At 39.0% G+C, this 25,988-nt stretch overlaps 1 protein-coding gene across 4 annotated transcripts in view; it reads left to right on the forward strand.

Annotated features, from left to right (window-relative positions):
- The first annotated feature begins 409 nt into the window (after positions 1-409).
- The window catches only part of LOC132828279 (high mobility group protein HMG-I/HMG-Y-like), a 105,137-nt gene continuing 79,558 nt past the window's right edge, over positions 410-25,988 (forward strand). Inside the window, exons 1-3 of one of the 4 annotated variants that reach the window (XM_060845254.1) lie at positions 410-429; positions 2,911-3,024; positions 6,223-6,306. In XM_060845254.1, coding sequence (XP_060701237.1) covers positions 2,923-3,024; positions 6,223-6,306 — 186 coding nt within the window. In that variant the 5' untranslated portion in view covers positions 410-429; positions 2,911-2,922. Of the gene's footprint in view, positions 430-2,325; positions 2,630-2,724; positions 2,760-2,910; positions 3,025-3,905; positions 3,994-6,222; positions 6,307-25,988 lie in introns of those variants that run through there. The other 3 variants (XM_060845252.1, XM_060845253.1, XM_060845255.1) reach the window with 3 other exon arrangements.

The raw sequence follows: 25,988 nt of genomic DNA on the forward strand, positions 1-25,988 counted from the left end.
CAAGAAAAGAAATAAAAATAAAAACATGAACAACATATTTCGGATATTGCTTTTTTATTTATGTATGCATAACTTTGATCTAATTTTCTCTGCTTTTTTCCTCCTGTAATGCTATATGTTTCCATGTCTAGCTTGTACAAAGGAATTCAAAACATATTTAAAATTGTCATGGAGATCAGTGCTGAAGTAATTTTCCATGTTGTGCTGACCAACCAGTAGATTCATGAAAATGGCATTTTGTTGTTTTCCTTGCCATGCAAATCATAATGTTTCCGTATTTATGCAATAGACATAGACTAAACTCACTACTGAAAGTAACGTGCTGTAATTACAAGTTTAAGTATCCATGGCACAATTGTTAATGACTGCTAATAAACAATGCTCACACTGAAATTTAACAGTTGAAAACGTGAAGACTCATTCCTTCAGGTATTCATTTGTATTAGTTTTCCTTTCTGTCATTTTTTTCCACTCTCAATCCAAACTTTCTTTCCTGCTCTTTATTTCCTTTTCTGTCACTGACTTTCCATTAATTTCACCCACTCTAACGTACAATTCCTACACTATCACTCCACTTCTAATTTCACAGTCTTCATCTGATTGTTGAAGGAGATTCATATTTCCTCATCCAGTTCACTCATTTTCCAAATGTCAGATTTCCCTTGTTGTAAGGTTATTAACATGCACATTCAACTTAACATGTTGCATAACACATTTAAAAAGCCAAGAAATGCAAAGATAAGTCTGTCTAACTGTGAATGCTATTGGATACCTTGCCATGGTAAATTGTGGTGTATTATAAGTAAAATTGGTTACCAGAGAATAAAACAGAATTACTTTTGTTGATGTTAGTTTCTCCAACCCTATAAACTGCTATCTATTCAAATTCATTTCAATAGCTTTTGCTAGACTAAGCAAAGCAAGGCACAATGATAGCATGTGGATTTGTGTTTTTAGCTAACAATCAAAGTATAATTTTAGAAACAAGTGTCTACCATTCAAAAATTGAATTTCTAATAATAATATTTAATAAAATCAATATTTAAAATCAAAAACTGAGAAATAAAAACTGACTGTCAAAATAACAATAAAAGTATGAGTGATGCACAGACTTATCAGCATCTGAAAGAATGGTAATATTTTGAGTATATCTTTAATCAGTGGTCAAAATACACTATTTAAATATTATCTAAATACACTATTTAAAAGTTCTATTTAAAGTTCCATGCAGAGTTTATTCCTTTAATGTGATAGATGACAATCATGAAACGCAAAGACATTACTACCACGAATTTGCAAGGCAAATAAAAAGCCCACTATTTAAAATGGTGACTTCAAATAGTTATTGGACTCTCTAAAACAGCATTTTCAACAATTTAAGCTAAACTTATTCACTATCTGAACTTGAAAACTATACTTTAATGTTATCAAAACTATACTTCTGGAAAATTGCCGTAGATTCATCCTATATTACATTTGTCAGTACCATTGCCACTTCAGCAGTAAAGGATACACTTCATTCAAGAATGATTATGTGTGCACACAGTGATTTTCTACACAGTAAGGTATCTAATATAGGCCACTCCAAAGATAACAGTTAAGACTTTTTGCAAGTTGCAGAAAATCTGGAAGAGCTCTGAATTTAGAATCTTTTTGTGAAAATACTAGACCCAAGTCTGAAGATTGTGAACAAGGTGGACCACAAGTGGCTCGCCACTACCTTAGCAATAAGTGCTGGCCCAGCCAGTGATTCACACATTACATGACAAATAAAATGCGTAAAGAACAATCAAATTATAAAGGGGAAGAAAACTAATGTGAAGAGAAAAAAAAACGCGATGTAGTATTAAAGTCGATTGTTGACACCATTTCACATATTGAATATCCAAGTTATTCTTAAGTATAGAAAATTGCATCTGAACCTCCAAAAGGCAACTACAGTGAAAATAAAGGGGTCCTTAGGAGAAGAGCTCTGAAATGAGTCCGAAGATGACTAAATGACATTCTTCGGCAAATTTTGGTGCAGTTCTCGCACATTCCTCAAAAAAGAAAGCATGTGGGCAAACTGTTCGTTAAATTTCAGGCTAACTTTATACTACTTGTCCAATTTTGGGAAAGTAACAGGCAAAGAGGACGGGCTATAGTCTGACTGCTGTTAGGGCTGTTCTGATCAAAGGCTCGCCGGCTGGTGGGAGGTGACAACTCGTGTCCAGTCCCAGAGCATGTGATGCCGCAAAATATAAACCTATGAACATCGACATGCGTAACAGAAGCATTGCAACATATTTTAAATAGTGATAATTTGTCTAAAAAGGATCCCTGATGAAAATATTAATAGTGAGCGTGCATATTTGAGTGGATAGATCATCCCTGAGGAGGATTCTGTATAATAACCTGCTGGATGGGATCCAATCAGAACTTGCTTTGCTGCTATGTAACTCGGTTCAGGCTGTGGCAACTGCTTTGATATTGTTTAGGAATTTTAAAAGAGTATTATTTTTATAAAATATACCGTTACTGTTTATAGTATTGCCCGCCTTTGGATCTGAGCCAAGTGTGTGTGTGTGTGTTTTCATTCTCCGTTTCCTTCCAGCCGCCGTTATTAGAGTCAGTGTGATCATCATTCAGGGTAGGTATCGAGTACAGGAACAGGCCTTGTGTGTGTGTTTGTATATGTGGACTCTGTATTTGCATCAGCCTTTAGTTTCAATTTGATCAAGCAGCAAAAAGGGGTTTCTATTTCACGGCGTTGCATACTTGTGAGTGTTTTCCATTTACGTATAATAATGTAAGCTAGTAGTACTTCTATTGCATGGTGATTTAACTGTGGGAAGTTTTATATTTGCTGGAGTGAAACAGCTTAATCTTCATCGGTATGTTATTTTTAATTGAGTAACTTTTTTTTTGCAGAAACAAATAGCGATGAGTGACACAGGTGCAAAACCCAGCCAGCCTTTAGCTGTAAAACAGGATAAGGATGTCACACCAAAAAGAGGACGCGGCAGACCCAGGAAGCAACCCCAAGTATGACATGTATAATTTACATTTTTTCAACACGTTTTCACTGAAACCTGTACTTTTACACACTTTCACCCCACTTGGTTAGACTTGAATGTACACGCGTAAAACACAAAATATACTCCTTTTAAGTTAACAGGATCACCTTGCGTTTCAAAACTGCATTTTTCTCTTACCGACCCACGATTTTGGATTTTAATGCAAGTTTTTTTTCACATCACATGTACACCTCTAGTCGTCCGATTGCTAACATCTCTTCGTAAGTTACGACTGTTGTTGTAAACGGCACTTTATTTTGGGGTTGCATATAAAATGCATAAGGTTGTTTTTTTTAAAAAAAATAATTGATCAATTTTACAATCGCTCCGAGTTGCGGAGCACCATCTGGCTGTAAGGCAGCTGGTTTAAAATTTCTCTCCTTTTTTTTTATTTGCGCGACTTTCGAAGTATTTTTGATTTTGGTGGGGAGGAGTGGATGTCAGATCGTGCTGTCTTGGGTTGTTTCGAATACGCTACAGTCGAGCCCGCTACGTTCGATGTCTGCCTTTGTTACAATGTTGCTTTCAGCACCAGCGCAACATGAGACCTTTAAACCATTGTGAACCGGTAGTCCGGGCCTCTTCCCCTGCCACGATTGGCCAGCGGCCGAAGGTCGCCGGGTGCCGATTGGTCCAGCTGGCTGACAATCAGCTGGAAGTCCGGTCCAATGAGAGGCGACGTTTACCCAACCCCCAGTGACGTCAGCGTGTTGCTAATGGCTGCAGCCCAAACAGGTCTCAGTTGGGGCTCTGTGCTGTCATAGGTTTTGTCACAGGAATACAATGTGGGAAAGTGTGAAGTTGTGCACTGCGGCAGGAAGGATGGAGGCAAAAACTAATTTCTAAATGGGGAAAGGCTTTGGAAATCTGAAGCACAAAGAGACTTGGGAGCCCTAAGATTACCATGCAGGTTCATTTGGCAGTTTGGAAGGCAAATGTAATGCTAGCATTCATTTCAAAATGAGCTAGACTATAAGAGCAAGAAATGTACTGCTGAGACTGTATGAAGCTCTGGTCAGACCACAGTTAGAATATTGTGAGCAGCATTAGGCCCTATATCCAGGAAGGATATGCTGGCATTTGAGGGGGGAGGGGGGTGGTTCTGGAGGAGTTTTACAAGAATGATGTTGGGGATGAAAGGTTTGTCATATGAGGAACTATTGAGGAATCTGAATCTGTACTCAGTGGAGTTTGTAAGGATGAGGGAGTTTCTCATAGAAATTTACAGAATACTGCGAGGCCTGGATAGAGTGGATGTAATGAGGATGTTTCCACAAGTAGGAGAAACAAGGACATGAGGGCACAGTCTGAGTGAAAGAATGATCCTTTAAAACTGAGAGAGAAGGAATTTTTTCAGCCAAAGGATGTGGAACTTGTTACTGTAGAATGCTGTGAAAAACAAGTTGAGTATATTTAAGACAGAGTCATAGTCATAGTTAGTTTATTGATTCATAAGGGGGTCAAGAGATACAGGAGAATGCAGGAAGATAGGGTTGAAAAATATATCTACCAAGATCGAATGGTGGTGCAGAGCTGATGGCTGCTTTTGTTCCTACGTCTTATTGACTTGATGTTTTCTGAATTATTTACCTTCAATTCCTGTTAAACAGGAATGAGGGTTTTTAATTTATTTTCTATTAAGGGGAATGAAATTTTATCAATAGATGTGCAAATAGCTTCATCACCTCTGCAACTATTATGTTTCAAAACAGGGATAAGCAGCGATTAGACAGTTACCACGGTATAGTGAAGTCCCAGATTGTCAAATTTTGCACGTTCTAAGATTAACTTAGTTCTGAGAAGGAGATCAATCTGAGTATTGACTTTTTGTGTATATTCATGTAGCTGTTTAATTGTTTATCTGCTATAGTGCAAACCCTCACAATATATTGATTGTGTCTATAAGCTTTATTTAATTAGTGCTTAAAGCTATCTTATAGATCATATTATTAAAAAAAGACCCTGCATCTATTTATAAAGATGATTATATTTTAGGAAGGTTAATTTTCTGGAGAATCAGATATTTCATTTTTGTTGTTGGAGTGAACTTATTTTTGCTGCAGTAAACACTGACTGTAGCAATACATTCTAGTACGTTTCTCCTTTTCTCAATGGGAGAGTTTGTTAGTAAATGAGTCCTTTTTTAATATTGCATTATTGTGATTGTCAATGTGCTTTTGAGGGAGTGACAAAACTTTTAAGAATTATACTTCTCTCTGAACTGATTTACATATAAACAACTTGCTTCCAGTAAATGATTAAATGACCACATTAATAGAGATTAAAATATCAGAAAGTAGAGGATCAACAGGTTTATTAGAGGGGTGAGTAGGTTTTCGGGGTAGTTCTGTAGTACAAATAGGATGGAGATGAAAAAACACCTCTTTCAAATAGAGTTCAGTTAAAACTTCGTCCCATTGTTTCCAAGAGTTTACCTTCTCACCCCCCACCCCACAAACCCCCAACCTACCCAACCCAACCCAACATTGATTTGAAGAACTTTTAATTTGTACTTCTGGTATAATGTGGCTGAGAATAAGAGGAAGAGAAAGTAAGTTAGATGCAAAACTCTAGAATTAAAGAACCAGAAGACTCCTCATATTATTAGATTAGATTAGATTAGATTACTTACAGTGTGGAAACAGACCCTTCGGCCCAACAAGTCCACACCGACCCGCCGAAGCGCAACCCACCCATACCCCTACATTTACCCCTTACCTAACACTAGGGGCAATTTAGCATAGCCAATTCACCTGACCTGCACATCTTTGGATTGTGGGAGGAAACTGGAGCACCCGGAGGAAACCCACGTAGACACGGGGAGAATGTGCAAACTCCACACAGTCAGTCGCCTGAGGTGGGAATTGAATCCGGGTCTCCCTATTCTTCTAACCCAAGATGATTACACTTAAGACACTAATGATGCCTGTGCTGAATCAGGAGTTTACACACGGAGAACAATTGTTGAAGTGAAAACCTTGCTGTAGTTAAGTGGATGGCTAAGAAAGTCTCAATCCTCATACAAATCTCTGAAGCAGTACTCAGCCTAGACAGTTAAGCTTTCATGTTTTGATGTGAGTTTTTGGGGTGTAAGTCTAATGGGTGTAGGAAGAAATATGAAGTGTGCCATAAATTTATTTGAAAACCTTTTTTGCCTTCCTAAAAGGAACCAACTGGTGCTCCAACTCCAAAACGACCACGAGGAAGACCAAAAGGAAGCAAGAACAAAGTTACTTCTAAAGCTGGTAGAGTAAGTACATGCAGTTTATATTTTTATAAATATTGTACAACTCATGAGATTATCATTAAATATAGTTTATCTTGGTGATCAAATGTAGTCAAACACTATTTTGCTTAGCTTTTCTTGAACTTCAGATAATCAAATTATTCACTGTTAGCAGGTCAATACAAATTTTCAATGTGGGTGTCACCTTTGTTTAGTGGTTAGCATTGCTGCCTCACACTGCCAGGGCTGGATTCAATTCCACCCTTTGGCAACTGTCTGTGTGGATTTGCACATTCTCCGTGTGTGCGTGGGTTTCCTCCGGGTACTCAAGTTTGCTCCCACAGTCCAAAGATGTGCAGATTGGGTGGATTGGCCATGTTAAATTGCACATCGTGTCCAGTGATGTGTAGGTTGGGTGAGTTAGGCTTGAATTGCAGCATTGCAGGAATGGGATGGGTCTGGTTGGGATGTTCTGTGGAGAGTTAGTGTGGACTTGATGGGCCAAACGGCCTGCTTCCACACTAAAAAGATTCTGTGATTCACTGAGAGTACCCTGCTATGTTAATCACTTAATGGAGGACCGATTAGACCATTATGTAAATTTATTACAAATGTGAGGGGGAGAAGTAAGCCCTGAGGAGAATGCAAAAACAAATGTGAGGGAATATGGGCTGGTTAAATGATTTGGAAATAAATAGCAGAGAGAGTACAATCGGGGAAATGTGAAATTATCCACTTTAATAAAACTAAGAAAAAGCAGAATACTTGTATGAAACGAAAGAATGTTGATACACAGAAATTTGGGGAATTAAGGAATATGAAGATAGGATGAAAGAGTGGATGCAAAAGGTCAGCCAAGATTTTACTGAACCGTGGAGCAGGCTTGAAGGGCAGTTTGGCCAAATCTAGCTTCTATTTCTTGTTTTTATAACAATAGCCTGTTTGTTTATAATTAGAAGTTTGAGATCTGATATTATATTTGTGCCCTGGTTCCAGGTATGTGTACATATTTCGCAGAAGGTGCATTCCCAATATACATCAATGTCTGAGTGCCCCCTTGATGTTTAAATGTGACAGTTGAGTTTCTTCGTTATGGCTGAAAAGGACGATGAATTTCAAGCAGAATTTAATCTAAAATTGTGTTCATTTCTGATCAGATACTGGCTCAATTAATATGTTGGTATCAATTTCATATATAATGAATGGTTGTGTAGTCAGTCTGCTTTCGTAATGTACCGGGGTGCTGTACTTTTGTGATTTTTTTTTCAAAATTGTACAATTTTTAAATTCATAATCACATTTCATCAGCTGATAATCAAAGTTACATCACCTCAATGTTCAGGTTAGATTGACCACTACCAATGCAAATGTGGCATGATAAAGCCTTGCAATACTGTTTTTAATTAATGAGTCAAGTGGACACATTATGAAAATTTCATATGTACACCATTTTTCTTTGCTGAAGTCCTAATGTCAACTGAAACGAAACAAGTTAGTCCATAAAACTAGAACTCTTAGTATTTAAATCATGTCATATGGAATGTGTTGCAAAGGCTGCTATGGCAAAAGATAGAATATGCATTATATTTCTGAGATAATGATTATCAGTTATTATTAACTCTTACTGAGAATGTAAGATTAAGAGATGACTGTCAATATTTGTGGACAAACATTTAACACACTTTGGCAGTTTTAATGCTATTTTAAAGTTGTTTAAAATATACCCAGAATGTTAGAAACACATAGTTATTCACATAGTGAATAATGAATTAGAAGGAGTTATTTCCAGATTGAATTGTTGCTGTTACGGTGTTATCCATTAAAAGAACTTTGGCTCATGTGAGTGTCCAGTTGTCACAAAGTGCTCACCAGTCGATTAAATCCTTTTTGAATAGCTGACAAAAATGTTGATCAATTTGTACAGAGCAAGGTCCCATAATCAACAATGGGATGATGACCAGAAAAACTGTTTCCACTGAAATAAGTGACAAAAGTTGGCAAGAAGATGGGGAAACAGTTCTGGATGTAAATTTGCTCGCTAAGTCGGAAGGTTTGTTTTGAGATGTTTTGTCACCATACTAGTTAATATCAGTGAGCCTCCAGTAAAGCACTAGTGTTATGGTCCAGCCTTCTATTTGTGTTTAGATTTCTTTGGGTTGGTGGTATCATTTCTTGTGTTGATGTCATTTCCTGTTCTTTTTCTCAGAGTGGTAAACGGGAAACAGTCACGTGCTCTTTGAAAAGTCCTGTGTGATCTTTTACGACCACGTGAAAACCAGGTTTAACATCTCGTTCAAAGGATAGGATACCTCTGACTATGGGGCATTCCCTCAGCAGTGCCACAATGTAAGCCTCTGGGGTGAGACTTAAACTCACAGCCACTATAAATTAGAAAGTGCTACCACTGAGGAAAAGCTGACATTGATACAGTTAAAAAACTGTATGTTCCCTTTTTTTGGGCTGTCTGTTGTTATAGCTGAGTTTCATGAAGTGTTTCCTTTCATGGCCCATAGCAACTTGTGCTTGAGCAGTCTTCTGCTCACTTCCTTAATTGTGTACTTGGGCATTATGGTGTCCTTCTTGTACAATGATGTGGCAGCAGAGATGGATTTGTCCACCACTGCTGGTTCCTTCCATTCATGCCACTGACCCCATATTTAAATCTGAGTTGGACACAACAAAGCCTTCAGATGAGGAATTGCCCCATCATGCTATGCTTTGGAAAGGATGTGTCTCAGAAAGGGAAGCTAATACCCTGGTTCGGTGAAACTAACCTGGAGATGCTGCTGAATGAAGTGGAGGAGAGGAGGTCCATCTTCTTTGCTGTGAAGTGGTAAAAGAGACACCTAACAGACTTTGTCAGCCTTGACCAGATAGTGGGATCCATGTTATTTCAAGTAGCAAAAAAATTCCCAGCAATGCCAGAAACCCGTTGATGATCATCCGTGTTCCTGGATAGGAAGTACCTCCCTCTTGTCTCTGCTTCCTCATATGTAATCACACTAATTCTGCCACTGCATCTCCCTGGCTAATAGTCTGACTGTCATGATTACATGCAGCATTTGCACTCAATGACTCTCATCCACTCATAACTTACTCTTTTCTGCCCTGTTTACCTCTTATTCACTCAGAGTGTCTCTGGAACAAAGTGCAACAGTTTTGGAAAATGGTTCTGTTCCAACCCTATGTCTAGCATTCATCATGTGTTGCTGCAAATGATTTGCAACAAAAAGGTTAAAATCAGCAGATGCACTGAGTTTGTAACTGCATAGATTTATGAAATATATAAATATGGTATCAGGAAGTGGAGTGAAAATACTGGAATACAAAGTTCTTGCAAAGTATAAGTGAAATAGCCTGTTTTATTTGATAAATATCATTTCTGAAATGTGCAAAAGAAATTGAGAATTAGATTGACTGAAACAGTTAAAGCTGTATAGTTACATGATATTTTAATGTTTTCATTTTTAAAATATTTTTAACTGTTATCCAAATAAAATCTTGAGAGTGTATGGCTACACATTTTCATCAGTGAAAACTCCCATTGCAAATTGAAGTGGGGAGAGCAATAAAAGTTTTCTTGCCTCAATAGGATCAAAAGGGGGAACAATTTGCAGTGTCTTTAAATATGATTACCCTTGATGGGATTGTGGCATTAACTCTACTTTCCACCCTGTTCCCCATAACCCCAACACCCTTTTCAATCAAAAAATCTAACTAGGCCTTGAATATTTTCAATATTTATTCTACTGCTCTCTGTCAGAGAGAATTCAAAAAGACTAACTACTGTCAGGGTGAAGGAAGTTCCTTCTTAATTGAATGACCCTGACACTCCTCTTTTTTTCCCTCAAAAAATAAATTATGCCCCATGAGCAGAAACATCGTCCCCTTAGATTTTTGTGCTTCAGAGGGTTTACCCTTCATTCTTCTAAACTCCATGTGAGTATAAACATAACATGCTCAACCTTATGAAATAACTGTTCCTTCTGAGAGATCAGGCTGATGAACTTTCTTTGAACGGTTTCCAATGCAATCCTCCTTTAAATAAGAATACCAAAACAATATACTCTTGATGCTGTCTGTCAATGCTTTGTACAATTCCTAATGTGTGCTCCATCTCCTTTGTAATAGAGGCAACATTCTATTTGCATTCTTAATTTTTTGGTTGTACTTCCAGCAAAGTACACCTTTATTGTGATTCATGTATATTGTACCCAGATCCTTCTGTACTGAAGCATTATGTCATTCCTCTCCATTTAAATATGTAGGGAAAATTGATGCATGAGCGACTTCACGATAGTGGCATAGTGAAGGGGCTATAACTAAAATGTCAGTTTATAATTTTACCATTTTGGATTCTGGATGGCTTAGATTTGAAATGAAAAATACATAGACAAGTATAAAATGGATATAGCAGTCTGGGCTATGTAGTGATTGATGAAAGAACACTGCTTTTCATCCATCTACCCAATTTCCACCTGTAAATATTTTGTGGGCTTTAGCAGATAGCACCCTCTACAGGAAACCTGCAGCAACATGTCAGTGGGAGGAAACCAATTGAATAAGATTGAAGAATTTCACTTGACGAGTATTCCAAATACAGGGGATAGAAATTTAATTTACATGCAATTCTGACTACGTAGTAAAGGTTGGGGAAAAATAGATGTTGCTACAGAGCTAAAAGAACCAGTCTGAATAACAGTTTTAGAAAGTATTCAAAACTAGCTTTCTATTGATGGAATGAAATTCCACACTTTTTAAAAACAAATAAGTAGACCTGAAGAGGTTATGTCAATAATTATCACTTAATATGCTTTTTAAAAACTCAGGGTTTAGATTAGAGTGGCGCTGGAAAAGCACAGCAGTTCAGGCAGCATCCGAGGAGCAGTAAAATCGACGTTTCGGGCAAAAGCCCTTCATCAGGAATACCTTTTTTTTTAAAAACTCAGTCACCCCTGAATGTACAAAGTGCTTACTTTACTAAGTATTTCTCATTTTCACCTGATGGACAAATGGAGCAAGTTAGATTCATTTCAATGCTGAAATGGTAAGTGTGGACTATAAGAGTTTGTTGTGTGGATGAATAGAGGTATCTATGATCGTAACTTCAGGATTTGTTTAACTGAGGTGCAAGAATCGCTGATGTTTGATTTTCACCTTATGAAGGGGACTGCTATAAACTTTGTCATAACTTGTTAAAAAATGTGCCTCATGAATAATATATTTGATGGTAATCTTTTGAAATTTAAATTTGTGGTGATGTTTTAGTTTTCATTTCCAGCTTTTCTAAAGAAGCCTAATGTGTTTTCTGACAGAACGTGGGGACTGCAGATGCTGGAGATCAGAGTTAAGAGTGTCGTGCTGGAAAAGCACAGCAGGTCATTCAGCATCCGAGGAGCAGGAATCGTGTTTCAGGCACAAGCCCTTCACCATTCCTGATGAAGGGCTTATGCCCGAAATGTCGATGCAGATGCTGGAGTTCAGAAATCTTCACTTTCTACTACGTGTTTTTTGACAGTTCGGAATATGTCAAACTTACAATCCTATGTTTTGAAACCGTGCTTTTTTTTTTCTTGCCTTGGCATGCTAAAATACTGGGACTTATTCAAGCATGCATTTAAGACAGCATTTGATGGATGAGAAGATTAATAAATTCAGCTTTTCCATTTACAGTAATTTGGGGGAAAAATTCAAAGTGGATAATGCAAATTGTAACCTAGTTAGATAGTAGGTGATAGAAAACGAGACAATTAAAACTGGAACTGTCAAAATTGCTCAGAATGCAGTTTGAAATGCAGCAGAAAATTAGCCATTTCCATTCAAAGGTTATGTTCTGACTGCAGAAGTTCCCTGAATGCAGTACATAACGGTGACTGGTTCAAATAATGTGCTCAATACGTTTTGCTGATTTGTCACTATATTCTTGATTTGTAGTATTTATGGTTTTAAAACTAGAGCATGTCATGAACTTTTCTAATTTTTTTTCATGTATAAGCATTGGCTAGGCTCCACTTTTTGAAAAAAAAGTCTGATGTAGAGCACAGTACAGCAAAATCATTCTCACTTGGATATTTAAATTTTAGATGATCATATATTTGTAGTACGTACAGATGATACAAGGTTCTTAATTTGCATGTGTGTAGGATAGTGGAATAATTGGTAGCATATATTCAGTCTGGGATGGATGGTGACAGAAATTGCTAAATGTAAAGTGTAAATCATTCCCATTGCCTTTGCATAGAAAATACAACGTGCCAATCTTGAGAATGGGTAGTGCAAGTTTTAATCCAGGTGAAGTTGAATTTTACCAGAAATTCTGTCCAATTTCAATCCAGTCTATGAAGTATTTATGTCTGTGAGTCCTATGAGATTTCTCATCAATTTTCTTTTTCAAAATTCACCTCATTACCTGTGCACCATACCTCTATAGCACCCCGCTTGTCATATCTTGCCTCTCGCTAGCTGCAAAATTATTCACCACTGCTGAGCGTTCAGGGGATTCCTGGCACTGACACCTAAAACTGAGGTGTTAACCTGTTTGAAGCTACCAAACAGGACTAGTCTGCCAAACAGTATATGCCACAAGAGATCGACAGAGCTAGGCGATCCCATACCAACAGATCCACTCTGAGCTTTGTAGACCTGCCACATTTAATTGTGAATGTTTGTGGACAGTAAAACAACTCACTAGAGGATAAGCTCCACAAGTATCCCATCCTCAGTGATGGAAGAGCTGAACACATCAAGGAGCTGTAGAAAAACTGCAATTGATGAAAACTGGGTATTAGGGCTATACGCTCTGCTGGTTGGAGTCATACCTGGTATGTAGGAACATGGTCATGGTTGTTGGACATCAATCATCTCAGCTCCAGGACATCAATGTTGGCGTTCTTCAGGCTAGTGACCTAGACCGAACTATCTTCAGCTACTTCATCAACAACCTTCCCTCTATCATAAGGTCAGAAGTGGGGATGTTTGCCAATGATGGTACAATGTTCAGCACCATTCATGACTCCTCACATACTAAGTAGTCCGTGTACAAATACACCAAGACTGGACATTATCCAGGCTTGGACTGATAGGTGGCAAATGCCAGCAATCACCATCTCCAATAAACGACAATATAACCATCACCACATGACATTCAATGCAATCATCACCATATCCCCATAACTGAATCCCACTATTAGCATCTTTGGGGTTACCATTGACCAGAAACTCAACTGAAATTGCTATATAACTACAGCAGCTACAAAAGCAGGTCAAAAGCTAGGAATACTGCAGTGAGCAACACATTTCCTGACTTCTGCAAAGTCTGTCTACCATATGCAAGGTACAAATCAGGAGTGTGATGGAATGCTCCCTAACTGCCTGGATGAGTACAACCCTAATGACACTCAAGAATAAAAAATAACACAAGATCTTTTGCTATAGATTCTGCTTTATACGATCCTGCCCCACTAGCTACCTGACGAAGGAGCAGTGCTCCAGAAGCCAGTACCTCCAAGTAAATCTGTTGGCTATAACCTGATATTGTGTGATTTTTAACTTTGTCTACAACCAGCACCTCCATGTCATAACATTGAAGAAGTTTGGCACCATCCAGGACAAAGTAGCCTGCTTGATCGGCACCGCCTCCACAAGCATCTACTCCATCAACCACTGACACTCAGCTATAATGTGTACTGTCTGATGGACTGTAGAAATTTAGATTCCTTAGATAGCATCTTCCAAACCTACAACCATTTCCATCTTGAAAGACCAGGGCAGCAGATACGTAAAAGCACCACCACGTGGAAGATCTCCTCCAAACTACTCACCATCCTGACTTGGAAATTTTTGTCATTCCTTACTGATGCAGAGCCAGAATCTTGGAATTCCCTCCTTAATGACGTTGTGGGACAACTGTCCGTATGTGGACTGTAGTGGTTCAAGAAGGCAGCTCACCTCCGCCTTCTCAAGGGAAATTAGGGATGGGCAATAAATACTGGCCTGCCAGTGGCACCCAGATCCCTTGAATGAATAAAACTAAACAGCCGAATGAGTGATTACTTCACCCAGCTTACGTTTACTGAGATTGAATATTAGTTAAGTCCTGTCTGGATGGTTGCACCTATGATGCAGAAGATGATGTTCCTCCTTGGAAAATTGCAGCCATTCTCCTAATTCAGCGTCCATTGCATCCTCTCTTTACCTCCTCCAGTTGTGCAGAGTGCAGCATTCTAGGATTATGCAACATTGCAAGGCATCTCCAGATCAATCCAAGTACCATACCTGTAACTTCAGATCAGTCATCAGCTTCCATTTACCCTAATTGGAGGATGCGTTGCAGTGAATCTATGCTTCATCTCAATTAGATGGTTGAAAAAGAGAATCTTCAGCCATAGTTGCAGGGGCCCTTGTCTCTGAGTGACCAGCTTTCTGTGGCACCCAGCCCTTGAAATAGGAGCATGAGATGTAGGTAGCTTCCCAGATAATTGGCACAGATTTTCAGGTTGTCATTCACATTGACAGAATGGAATCATTTTACAGTTTATGAAGTCAGTTGCAGGTTATGAAATGGTGCTCTCAAAGCAATGTGTACACAGTTAATGTACCCTGTACTCTATCTGTTGGCAAAGTCTCTTGCCTGGCTGCAGTGTTGTCCTCTTCATAGGACACCGGATGAAGTGGTGTGATCTGACACAAATTGCATCGGTAACAGCCTTCATTAATTTGTAGATTTGAGGCTGTGAGATCTCACACAGATCCCCTTGGAAGGGGACAGCATAAATTTTACTGCAGCTGTCACCTTGTCACTCACTGTAGGATGGCCACCAACTCCTTCATGTTGCAGGTCCTGTTCCAATAGCCGCCATTGTTCTGTGATAATGTCCTGGGACATCCTGTGTGTGATGACACTGTACCTTACTTATCTGAAGGAGATAACATCAAGATGACAGCTGGGCCTCTTTGTCTCCCTTTCTTGTGCTGACAGGACTTTCAGTCGCAATGCCTTCATGTGGAGGCTGTTAGGCAGCCACTGGAGGATGCTGCTAGTATTGTGCTTGTTAATGCCTCTGTTGTTCCTCAATTTCTCAGCGCCTTCATTGCACTGCAATAACAGTGATAACCTGTGCTTTGGCTGGATTATTGTTTGCACTTCAATGAACCTGTGTGAGGAATGTAAGAAACTGAACAGGATCTTTGTAATGTGAGCAATCATCATTCACATCAATCTCAATTGATGGTTAGCATGTTCCTCCATACAGTGGAACATGTAGGACTCCAGGGTGGGCTGTGAAATGCCTCAATGTGGACCATTTGGCTTGGGGATCTTTATTCCAATGGATGCAGCAAAGGCATGTTGCACAAATACAGAAGGAGATTGTAAATGTTGCTTGATTTACTGATACCTTGACCTCTGACCCCCCCCCCATCTCATCTTAGAAAGGTGAGCATTGCATATAAGAGCTTGTTGATGACTATTTACAAGTCAAGGTGACAGGATAGAATCGCAGAATCCCTACGTCTGGATCATTCAGCCCATCAAATCCACACTGACCCTTCAAAGAGCATCCCATCCAGATGCACCTCCATACCGTATCCCTGCTTTTCCCATAGCTAATCCACCTAGCCTGCACATCCCTGGATTATGGGAAAAACTGGAACATCTGGAAGAAACCCATGCAGACATGGGGAAACCCATGCAGACCAAGGAGGAATTGAGCCTGGGTCTCCGGTGCTGTGACGCAGCAATGCTAACTACTGAGCCACAGTGTCAGCCAGGATATCAGCTCTTATGCCAATGAGATCTTGAATGATCTTTTTGACATGTGCCACTCTAATGATGCCTGCTTCATAGAGATTACTATTTCCAATCTGTAATGACCAATGATATGGTCAAGTTTGCTTGTGACTAGGATTTGTATCCCACATATTTGGACAGTGCGTGCATGTCACATGCAAGGTGCCATGATTGCAGCTGGGTTCATCATGTACTGTGAAAGTGCCTGGTTAATGGAATTGCTGCCTCAAAGGCCTCAGAGTCCAATTGCTTAGAAAGAAAAAAAACACTTCTCAGTCCACTTCAGATAGGATCACAGCTATTTTCCATTTTCAATGCAAATTTACGAGTTGCAGGAATATGGAAAACAATGAATACAGTTGCAAGTATCGCAGGTTCTGCCTGATAATTGTGGGCCACGCCCAAATCTTAATGTTTCTTAATTCCTTGCATGCCTTGTCAAGTCCATCAATACTTACTTTCCAGATATTCCCTCACAACTGAGTTACAGCTTCATCTCCCAACTTTGCCTACGGCTCATCATTCTGCGCAACCTCTATTGAGGTCAAGTTGCTTATGACCTCAGTGGTTCTCTCCCTCCCACAGTAACTCATTTCCTGTATGGCACTTACATCTGCATCTCTCTCAAATTTCCGCCCTTCATAATTAATCTTCTTTTGTATCCCAGCATGCTGCCTCTAATGTGATAACCACAGCCCTCATCTTCACCTTCATTGGGCTGACTATGGCCCACTCCCCTGATTGACATGGATAGACAGCATGGAGTGTGCAATGTCTCTGGACCCATTGATATTATTGCAAAAGTTAAAAAATTAGGCAGAGACCATAATTTTATTTCTACGTACATCACAAGACTCAACATACAATTTACTTATTCCCATTTTTGAGATCTCATATATAATACGTACAACACGTGGGAGGGCTCTTGTGGTCCAGTGATTGTGTCTGTACCTCTGAGCCAGAAAGTCTGTGTTCAAATCCCAACTGTTCCAAGATATATTGTAACATTTTTAAACATGTTGATTTAAAACTGTTTATAACAACTGGTTCTCGCCCAATTGTCCCTTTTTAATTAACATAATTATTACCTGTTCCCATGTTTCATTTTGGTCTCTGATGCCAGACCCTGCTAGAAAATAACAATTAACCAGGGCAGATCTAGAATTTGTTACAGTGCTAGGTTACATATCCGGAAATGCATTTATAAATATAATCTTAGTATGCAACTTGCAGAAGTTTTAGTAATATCTATTCAAAAATATCTAAAATATTTGGTGATATCTTAATTTATGAGACTAACATGTTTAGTTTGGTCAAATATTTTTACATTTTGTAGCTAAAAGATGTAATTTGCTTCACTTTTAATTATTATTGGCATCGTGTAAGCAGAATCTAAAAATGTAGTGCCTTGATGGAATAAACTGCCTTGTTACCTTTTCAGAATCCAATTTCATTTTTCCCCAATATGCTAACTCCTCTCTTATATTCTAAACAACCTGCTCTGAGATTTTATAACATGTCTCTGGGCCTTGAGCCTGGGTCTTTTGGCTCAAATAGGGACACTATCTCTACTTCAGTATCTGAGGAGTCATGAATGGCGCTGAACATTGTGCAATCATTGGTGACCATCCTCACTTTTGACCTTATGATGGAGGGAAGGTTATTGATGAAGTAGCTGAAAATTAGATTAGGTTTTCTACAGTGTGGAAACAGGCCCTTCGGCCCAATAAGTCCATGCTACCCAGACCCATTCCACTACATTTACCCCTTCACCAAACACTACGGGCAATTTAGCCTGGCCAATTCACCTAACCTGCACATTTTTGGACTGTGGGAGGAACCAGAGCACCTGGAGGAAACCCATGCAGACACTGGGAGAAAGACAACTGTCTGTGTGGAGTTCCCACAGAGGTGGGAATTGAACCCGGGTCTCTAGTGCTGTGAGGCAGCAGTGCTAACCACTGTGCCACCGTGCTGCCCACAGTAGTGCCAATCGAATGGATTGATTTGTCCTGGATGGCTTCTTGTGTGTTATTAGAGCTGCACGCATCCAAGTAAGTGGAGAATATTCCATCACACTCATGACATGTGCCTTGTAGATGGTGGACTGGCTTTGGGGAGTCAGTCCATGAGTTATTCACCACAATGTTCCTAACCTCTGACCTGCTGTTGTAGCCACTGTATTTATATGGCGAGTCCAGTTGAGTTTCTGGTCAATGATAATCCCCAGGAAGTTGATAGTGGGGGATTCAGTGATGGTAACACCATTGAATGTCAAGGGGCAGTGGTTAGATTGTGTCTTATTGATGATGGTCATTGTTACCATTTGTGTAGCGTGAATGTTGCTTGCCACTTGTCATCCTAAGCCTGGATATTGTCCAGGTCTTGTTGCATTTGAACATGGACTGCTTCTGAGGAGTCATGAATGGTATTGAACATTGTGCAGCTGTCAGCAAATATCCACACTCCTTACGTTATGATTGAGTGAAGGTCATTGATGTAGCAGCTGAAGATCGTTGGACCTAGGGCACTACCCTGAGGAATTCCTGCAGAGATGTCCTGGAGCTGAGATGACTGACATCCAGCAACCATAACCATCTTCCTATAATAAGGTGGAAGGCAGTTTTTTTGTGATTCAAAAAGAATTCCGAGCTTTGTTTAAGTATAAATTAACAGCAAGTGGATTCCTGAAAATTTAATTTGGCTGATGACTTTTTTGTCTAATGACAATTCCTGACAGTCTTGTGGAGAATTGCTAATCTATAATGTAGTAGTATGCAGTTTACTTTTTATAGTGCATTTAAAACACTACACATACTTGCAGCTGGAATAGTGAGTCATTGAATGTTTCCCAGGAAATTTTGCTTTAAACAATTTTCATTTGTTTGCAGTTAGTCCTTCCCAACTCGCATACCTAACAATGTGAATGTATTGTGATTCATTTGAGGTTGTGATTCCTTTGGCATGAATTTAATGAGTCTTCTCTCGAAGAGCAATCGCTGCTGCAGTAGTACTTTCTATGATTTTATCATTTTATCTCAACATTTTCTGCAATTAGTATTTAATCTACTAGTTTAAGAGTCTCTTGTTGTTATGTGAAAATTTACTAAATTCTGTGTTCTTTATTTTTGTTAATTTCTTGCAATTTTTCTTAGGCATGATTAAAATTCCACTGCTATAATTAATGCTTTATTAAAGAAAAATCTAACATTTTTTATTATGACTTCTGTAAGGAATGGTCCAATTTAAAAGAAAACATTTCATGCCTTAGTTTTTTAATGTATAATTTTAAAGTTTTTTTTCTACACGTGAAGTAAATTTTTAAGGTACAGTATTTCTTTCCAATCTAATTGTGGGCCCACGAGAGAGATTATCATTTCAGTCTGATTCGTGAGTTTATATTTTGTAATGGACAATGTAGTTCATGCAACATTGGAGTCAGATTTTCTTTCCCATTCCTTGTCCCAGCTTGTGGAAGTGAATGAAACCACTTTGGTAGATTTTGCACTTAAATGGAATGACCCCAATAGAGCGTATCTATGGAAGGAAATATTGAACAAACAGTTTTGCCTCTGACTATGTGCAATGCGTAATATTTGCACACATTCCTAAAGAAATAAATGAGGAACCACAGAATGGGCAGAATGTAATGCAAGTCTTGTCAGCCAACTGGAGAGCTTCCAACTGCCCTCCATTGACACCTTTTGGCAATCTGCCAATCAGAAGTTGACATCTGTTCACTGCTTAGCATTGGGGTGATGCTGGCTGCTCCTGGTAATAAACCCATCCAAAGACAAGGCTATTGGAGAGACCAGTCCAGAGATTAGTGATGACTGTAGGGGGAGCCTCAGGTGGAGCTGTGGAGATTTGGAGATTGGGAGAAGTGAGAGTTTCAGCAGCAATGGCAATAGTGGTGGCTTTCAGCAGGGAACCCCCATTCCCAGTACTGGGTTCCTCAATCACGCACTGTGTCTTTGAATGTGGGACACCACCTTGGACGCTCACTAGCAAACCCAGCACTTACTTTTGAGGCTTCTGGCATTGTGATTCTCCTGTTCACCTCTGGGTGAATTCTAGTGATTCCAGGATAAGACCCTAATGTTGGCATTAACTGCCCACAGGGACCCCACCTGGGGAAGGTGAATAGGCAAAACCATCCTGCCATGGATTTAGTTGGGACAAAGATAGAGAACACCTTTTCTCCCTATCTGCCATCCAGCTATACTTGGGTTGTTCCCCCTCACTGCAACCTCTGCTTTGCCTTCTGATTTCTGTTGCTTTCATTTTCTGCATGTCAGTTCTTAACCTTTTGTTTTGCTCTTTTAATTTTAAGCTCCTCTTCATTTATCTTTTGGTCTGTATATGGATTTTAAGCATATGACTTAGCACACACATTTCAGAGGCCTCTATTTTCTTACAAAGATCTATCCTGATTTATCCAGGTTTCTGAGGCATGCAGGAAAATAGATATTGGGCCAAATAACCAAGGAGTAAATTCACAGTCAGAATGTCACTCAGTTTGTACCTTTTCCCTGTTAAGCCAATGCTTTTTATTTCTGGAAGGAAATTCCAACCACAGATCTTTCAGGAATGTGGAGATTACCTAACATTTAACAGACCCATCATTGTAAAGGATAGTGGGAGGAAGGTAAACCATGTCCCCATTTTCAGTGCAAACACTTTTTGACAGCTCTGATGAAAGGGTAAGTTGGTAAGATCACTGTGGAGTTAGGGTGCACGTGGGTAGGTTTTCAAGATATAATGTGAATGGTGTGTCAGGAAGTTGGAGTATTTCAAGTAGGGATATCACCCCTGGCATGGAGAGGGGAGTGGTGGATGGGATTATGTAAAGTCCGAGAGGGTGTTGTCAGGTGCAGGGGCAGAGTAGTTGTGGTGTTTGGTCAGGAAGCAATGGGAAGAGTGTGTCTGGTGGGGTTGGTGGGTCCTTGGAGGTCTTTCATATAATTTTGAGGGTAGGGGGTGGGGTATGGTCAGTTCAGCTTCTAGCAATTTTAAAGCATTTTGTGGCGGTTACTTTCATGGTAAATATGAGTTGGGGTCTGTTAAACTTACCAAGGAATTAGACTAGGTTTTCAAACTCCAAACCTTTTCTCAATAATTATTAACTTAATTCAAGCGGACCCTCCAGAATCTCTGATTTTAGATGGATAATGTAAGACAGTTTCAAGAATAGTTGCCCACCAGAATCTTCAATTCTTTGGGGCAGAGTCTGCTGTGCTGGGAATTCTGCAGTTTTCTAATGTGTAACTCCCATATTTGCTGCAAAAACAACTACCTGGCCATTGGTAAATCAAGGCCATTATGTAGCATGTTAGTTTTTTTTGCAAGTAAGGTTGCAAGTTTGGATTTTCTTGTTGGTAACATATCTTTCAGCTTCACAAATTAAGTTTTCTCCACCACTATCCTCTTAATTTGGTTAGTGCATTGACCATCCTTTGTTTTTAAATCATTTGACCTAAACAGATAAACTATTTTTACTTGTACTATTGTGGCACCATCCACTTTGAACTTCAAAATAGTTTCTTCTAATGTATTCCTTCTAATCACCATTGTTTTTATTTTATTGATGTTCACATTCAATCTATATTCTAAACTTCTAGGTTTTGCTTGATCCAAGGTAGTCTTTTCGGATACTGCAAGTAGCGCTGTCATCAACAAATTGCAAATTAAATGGTATTGTTTAAGAATGAAATGTGCTGTTGAAACTTTCATCTTGCAGTCTTGAGGACAGAATTACAAGAATATTAAAATGCAAAAGGAACACCAATTTATGCTGCATGAGAGAGAATTTCTGTCTTAACGAATCTCTCTGATGGTTCCTCTTTGGCAAACTCTCTCTTTTGGCCTTTGCTGTGGCATCTTCACACAAACTGCCAAAAGATTCTTGGGGTTGCTATCTATGACTTGAGTTGGGGGTCTTTAATTTCTGAAGTTAATTCTCACCTTGAACTGGTCTTTGAGAAATTTCCAGATCTTTTATATGGATCTTTCTCATGTGGATAGACCAGATCTATTAATTCTGTGAAGCCCCTCCTTGCCAATGGCAAGCAATGTATTCAGACCTTTTTAATAGGGCTATCTGTTGCTTGACCTATAAAATGGAATTGTACATGTTGTTCACTCAGTTGTAATTCAGTAAAGGTATCCCTGGGTGACCTCAGTCCATAACTAAGTGTTTGCCTTCCATTTTGATTTGCAGATCTTTACTTCCAAAACTAAAAACCGAACATAATGCAGTATGTATTTCAATTTCTGGTTTTGCACCTCTTCCTTCCCCATCCACCCTTTATTTTTTGCAATTTGCCTTTGCTTTTAACTGTTCGCTTTGCTCTTGGATTCAACCTTTAACTAAAGCATGGGATTGATTTTCACTGTATTTATTGTAAATTGGTGTTTGTGGTTCATATTTATGTATGCGATGTTGAACATTAATTCTAGGTCACTTGATTTGTACTTTAAAATGATAAAAGAACCTCTAACTTTCATACTGCGTTGGCCTTTGAGGCCTGTTTGTGACAGTAACTTTTGAAAGTGGAAGTCAGTGCCCCAATTGGCATGCTCAATCCCTGTTGCTGTGTATGGAGCATTGGAGCAGATGTGTGCCCACAAGCGGCTGTGTGCACATGCAGCTTAAATGTTAAAAGTTTGGCAATTAACTGTTCTATGGTGCATTGTCCATGGTAACTCACCTAGCAGTCAGCGTACACTTGCTAGTCTATCAAGCGCTTTTTCTCATGCAGTTAAGTCTCAATTTATGAGATTAAAACCACACCTAATGCTATGAAACAGTCAAATCCATCAGTGATCTCCAAAGATATGACTTTGAAGCAAGATATAACTAGGTACAAGGATGTTACATCAGACATATTAGGCAGTTTACCAAAATGCACACAAAGACCAAGATATTTTTCTTTATCTACACAATGTCTTCAAGCTTGTAGTTGCAAACATCATTCTCCAGGTTGGTTTGTTACACTTTGGTAAGTGCTAATATGTGCATTTAAAAACAACAACTGCAAAGGATGAGAAACTACAAGAGTTACAAAATATCGTTGTTTGACAGTATTAAAGAATATTTGAGGAAGTTGTTCATTTTAGATTTTAATGATCTTGTATAAGGCAATAAGTAATTTTTTCAAAAGAAATTAAATTTAGTACCAAAAGCATGATTCCAAGATATCATGACCTTGTTAGATTAAAGCCACAAGGGAATGGAACATAAAAGACAGCTAGCACATGAATCCATGTATTGACCAGGGATGAATCAAAGTATTCAAAAACACATGTGAGGCATGCCAAAATATTAGCAGAGGAGGGAAGCATTACATCTACAGATTTTCTATGCATTCTTCGGGCAAAAATAGCACAATTTATTTGATGTATAGGGAAGATTACATTTTTGAGATTACATTATTCCAAGATTTAGCAACATGTTGCTGCATCTCCGAATAGATATTATCTGACAGTGGGTTAGATTCATTGCAAACCCGTTTCAGGTTATGTGTACTCAGTGAGAAGTGACCTATGTCATGTTATCACCTTATTCTCTACGCTCAAATTGCTGAGCACAATGTAAGGTTTGTACTATCAAATCAATGATCATTAAGTGTTTTGCAGTGTGCTACATCTCACTAGAGTAGGGCTCAAAATCAAATACCTACTATTTCTGAGTTGTCACGAAAGTTAAACATTTTAAAACAAGTGCGCCCAATTCCCTAGTTTTCCTGGTTTTCACATCTAGGTTTCTGAACCAAGTTTCAATACTGAATAAGAATACTGTTATATGTAATTAGGACCTAACTACGGGTGAACGATTATAAATCATTGACATGCAACACTACAATTTAAAATTCCAATCCCTTTATAAATTACACCTTAAACACACCTGCTCAGATTTGTAAAGTAATAGACATCTACAGCACAGAAAAAAGGCCCTTTGGCCCATCACGTATACATTAGTCAAAAACAAGCACCGAACAATTCAAATTCCATTTTCTAGTCTTGTATTCCTTGGTATCACAAGTGCACACCTAAATCCTCCTTAAATGTTATGAGGGTTTCTGCTTCTGTCACCCTGATAGGCATTGAGTTCCAGATTGCCACCATCATCTGGGTGAAAAGGCTTTTCCTGAAGTCTCTACCAAAGCTTCTGCCTGCTACTGAAAATCATTGCCCCTGGTCATCGTTCCCTCTACCAAGGGGGGCAAGTTTCTTCTGTCTACCCAATCTATGCCCCTCCATAATTTCATACATCTCATTTTTGTGCTCTGTCAATCTCGACTGCTCTAAGGAAAACAACTTCACTGTCCCATCTCCCTTTATAACAAACTATCCATCTAGGCAACATCTTGGTAAATCTCCTCTTCACCTTCTGTCACATCCTTCCGATAATGTGGATTCCAGAACTTTACACAGTACTCTCGATGTGGCCTTACTAACATTTTATGGAGTTCTAGCATAACCTTCCTGCTCTTAAATTCTATACCTTGGCTAATAAAGGCAAGTATGTCACATGCCTTCTTAACACTTTATCTATCTTTCCTGATAATTTGGCACACCAAGATTCCTCTGATCCTTGATGCTTCCCAGGGTCTGACTATTCATCATATATTTACTTGCCTTGTTTGCCCTGCAAAGGTGCATCACTTCATATGTATCCTGATTAGCTGATCAGCTCATTTGACCAACCTGTCTAAATCTTAGGCTTAATGTGAGCCCAGTTACTTATGTGCCTAATGACTGTGATGTTTGCATGTAATAGTGGCTGTAATAAATGTCTGTGGATTTTCAATATTAAGAGATCCATGTCCAATTTCTTATGTTCCTCGGGATAACATAAGCATGTGCTTGTCAGAATATTACCTTGAAGTTGGTTTTCTTTGTTTACTTCCAGTGGTATGCAAAAGACACAAGGTTAAATGTTATGTCATTCCTGATAAAGGGCTTATGCCTGAAGCATCGACTCTCCTGCTCCTGAGATGCTGCCTGACCTGTGCTTTTCCAGTGTCACACTTTTTACCACAAGATACAAAGTGACTGGTTCATTGTAAAAGGTCACTTACTTATCCATTTAAATGTCGCAGTTTACAACAATTGCTGAAGAAAAGATGTGCTGGTTTTCTCCAGGTTTAAAATGGGTTTTCATTGTTGGAAACAGAAAGACAGTTTGTGTGCTGTTAGAGATCACCAAAGATCCTCGGACAGCACCTTACAAATCCACAAGTATTTCCATCCAGAAGGACAAGGGCAGTAGATACATGGGAACCCTTGAGTTCAAATACCTGTTTATTCAGTGGTTGCTATAAGTGTTGAGCTATTCCTGATTCCTAATGAAGGGCTTTGACCCAAAACATCAATTTTCCTGCTCCTCAGTTGCTGGCTTACCTGCTGTGCTTTTCCAGCACTACTCTAATCTCCAACATCTAAAGTACACACTTTTGTATAAGTGTCAGGTTACTTACTTTTCAAAACCTGCAGCGATCCTTTAAAGCACCAATTTTCAAGAAGTTCTTCTTCAATTCAGTCCACAATTTAAAACACAACATAAGTAAAATGACACTGCCTTTACAATGGCTTTGCTCAAAAATGCAGCAATGCAAATGGAGAAGAGGTTATCACCTCAGCACAGCTTGTGCCTGGAAGGCAAGTGTGAATTACCTTGCCTGGCAACTAATTGCCTGACTTCCAAGGCACAGATATTCGTCCTCAAAGATAGAGCAGAATGAAAGAGATATGTGATGAGCCAACAGGTTAAGAACTACTAAAACTTCACACTGGGCAGAATGTGAGAGTTAGAAATATAAATACTTGTTTACTAACAAAGGTTTCTAAAGTACCTAACCAGTCCACATTATTTAAAATGATTCTTGATAATCATGTTACACCATGAAGCCATAAT

The sequence above is a fragment of the Hemiscyllium ocellatum genome, chromosome 26 (assembly GCF_020745735.1).
Source record: "Hemiscyllium ocellatum isolate sHemOce1 chromosome 26, sHemOce1.pat.X.cur, whole genome shotgun sequence".
NCBI lineage: Eukaryota > Metazoa > Chordata > Chondrichthyes > Orectolobiformes > Hemiscylliidae > Hemiscyllium > Hemiscyllium ocellatum.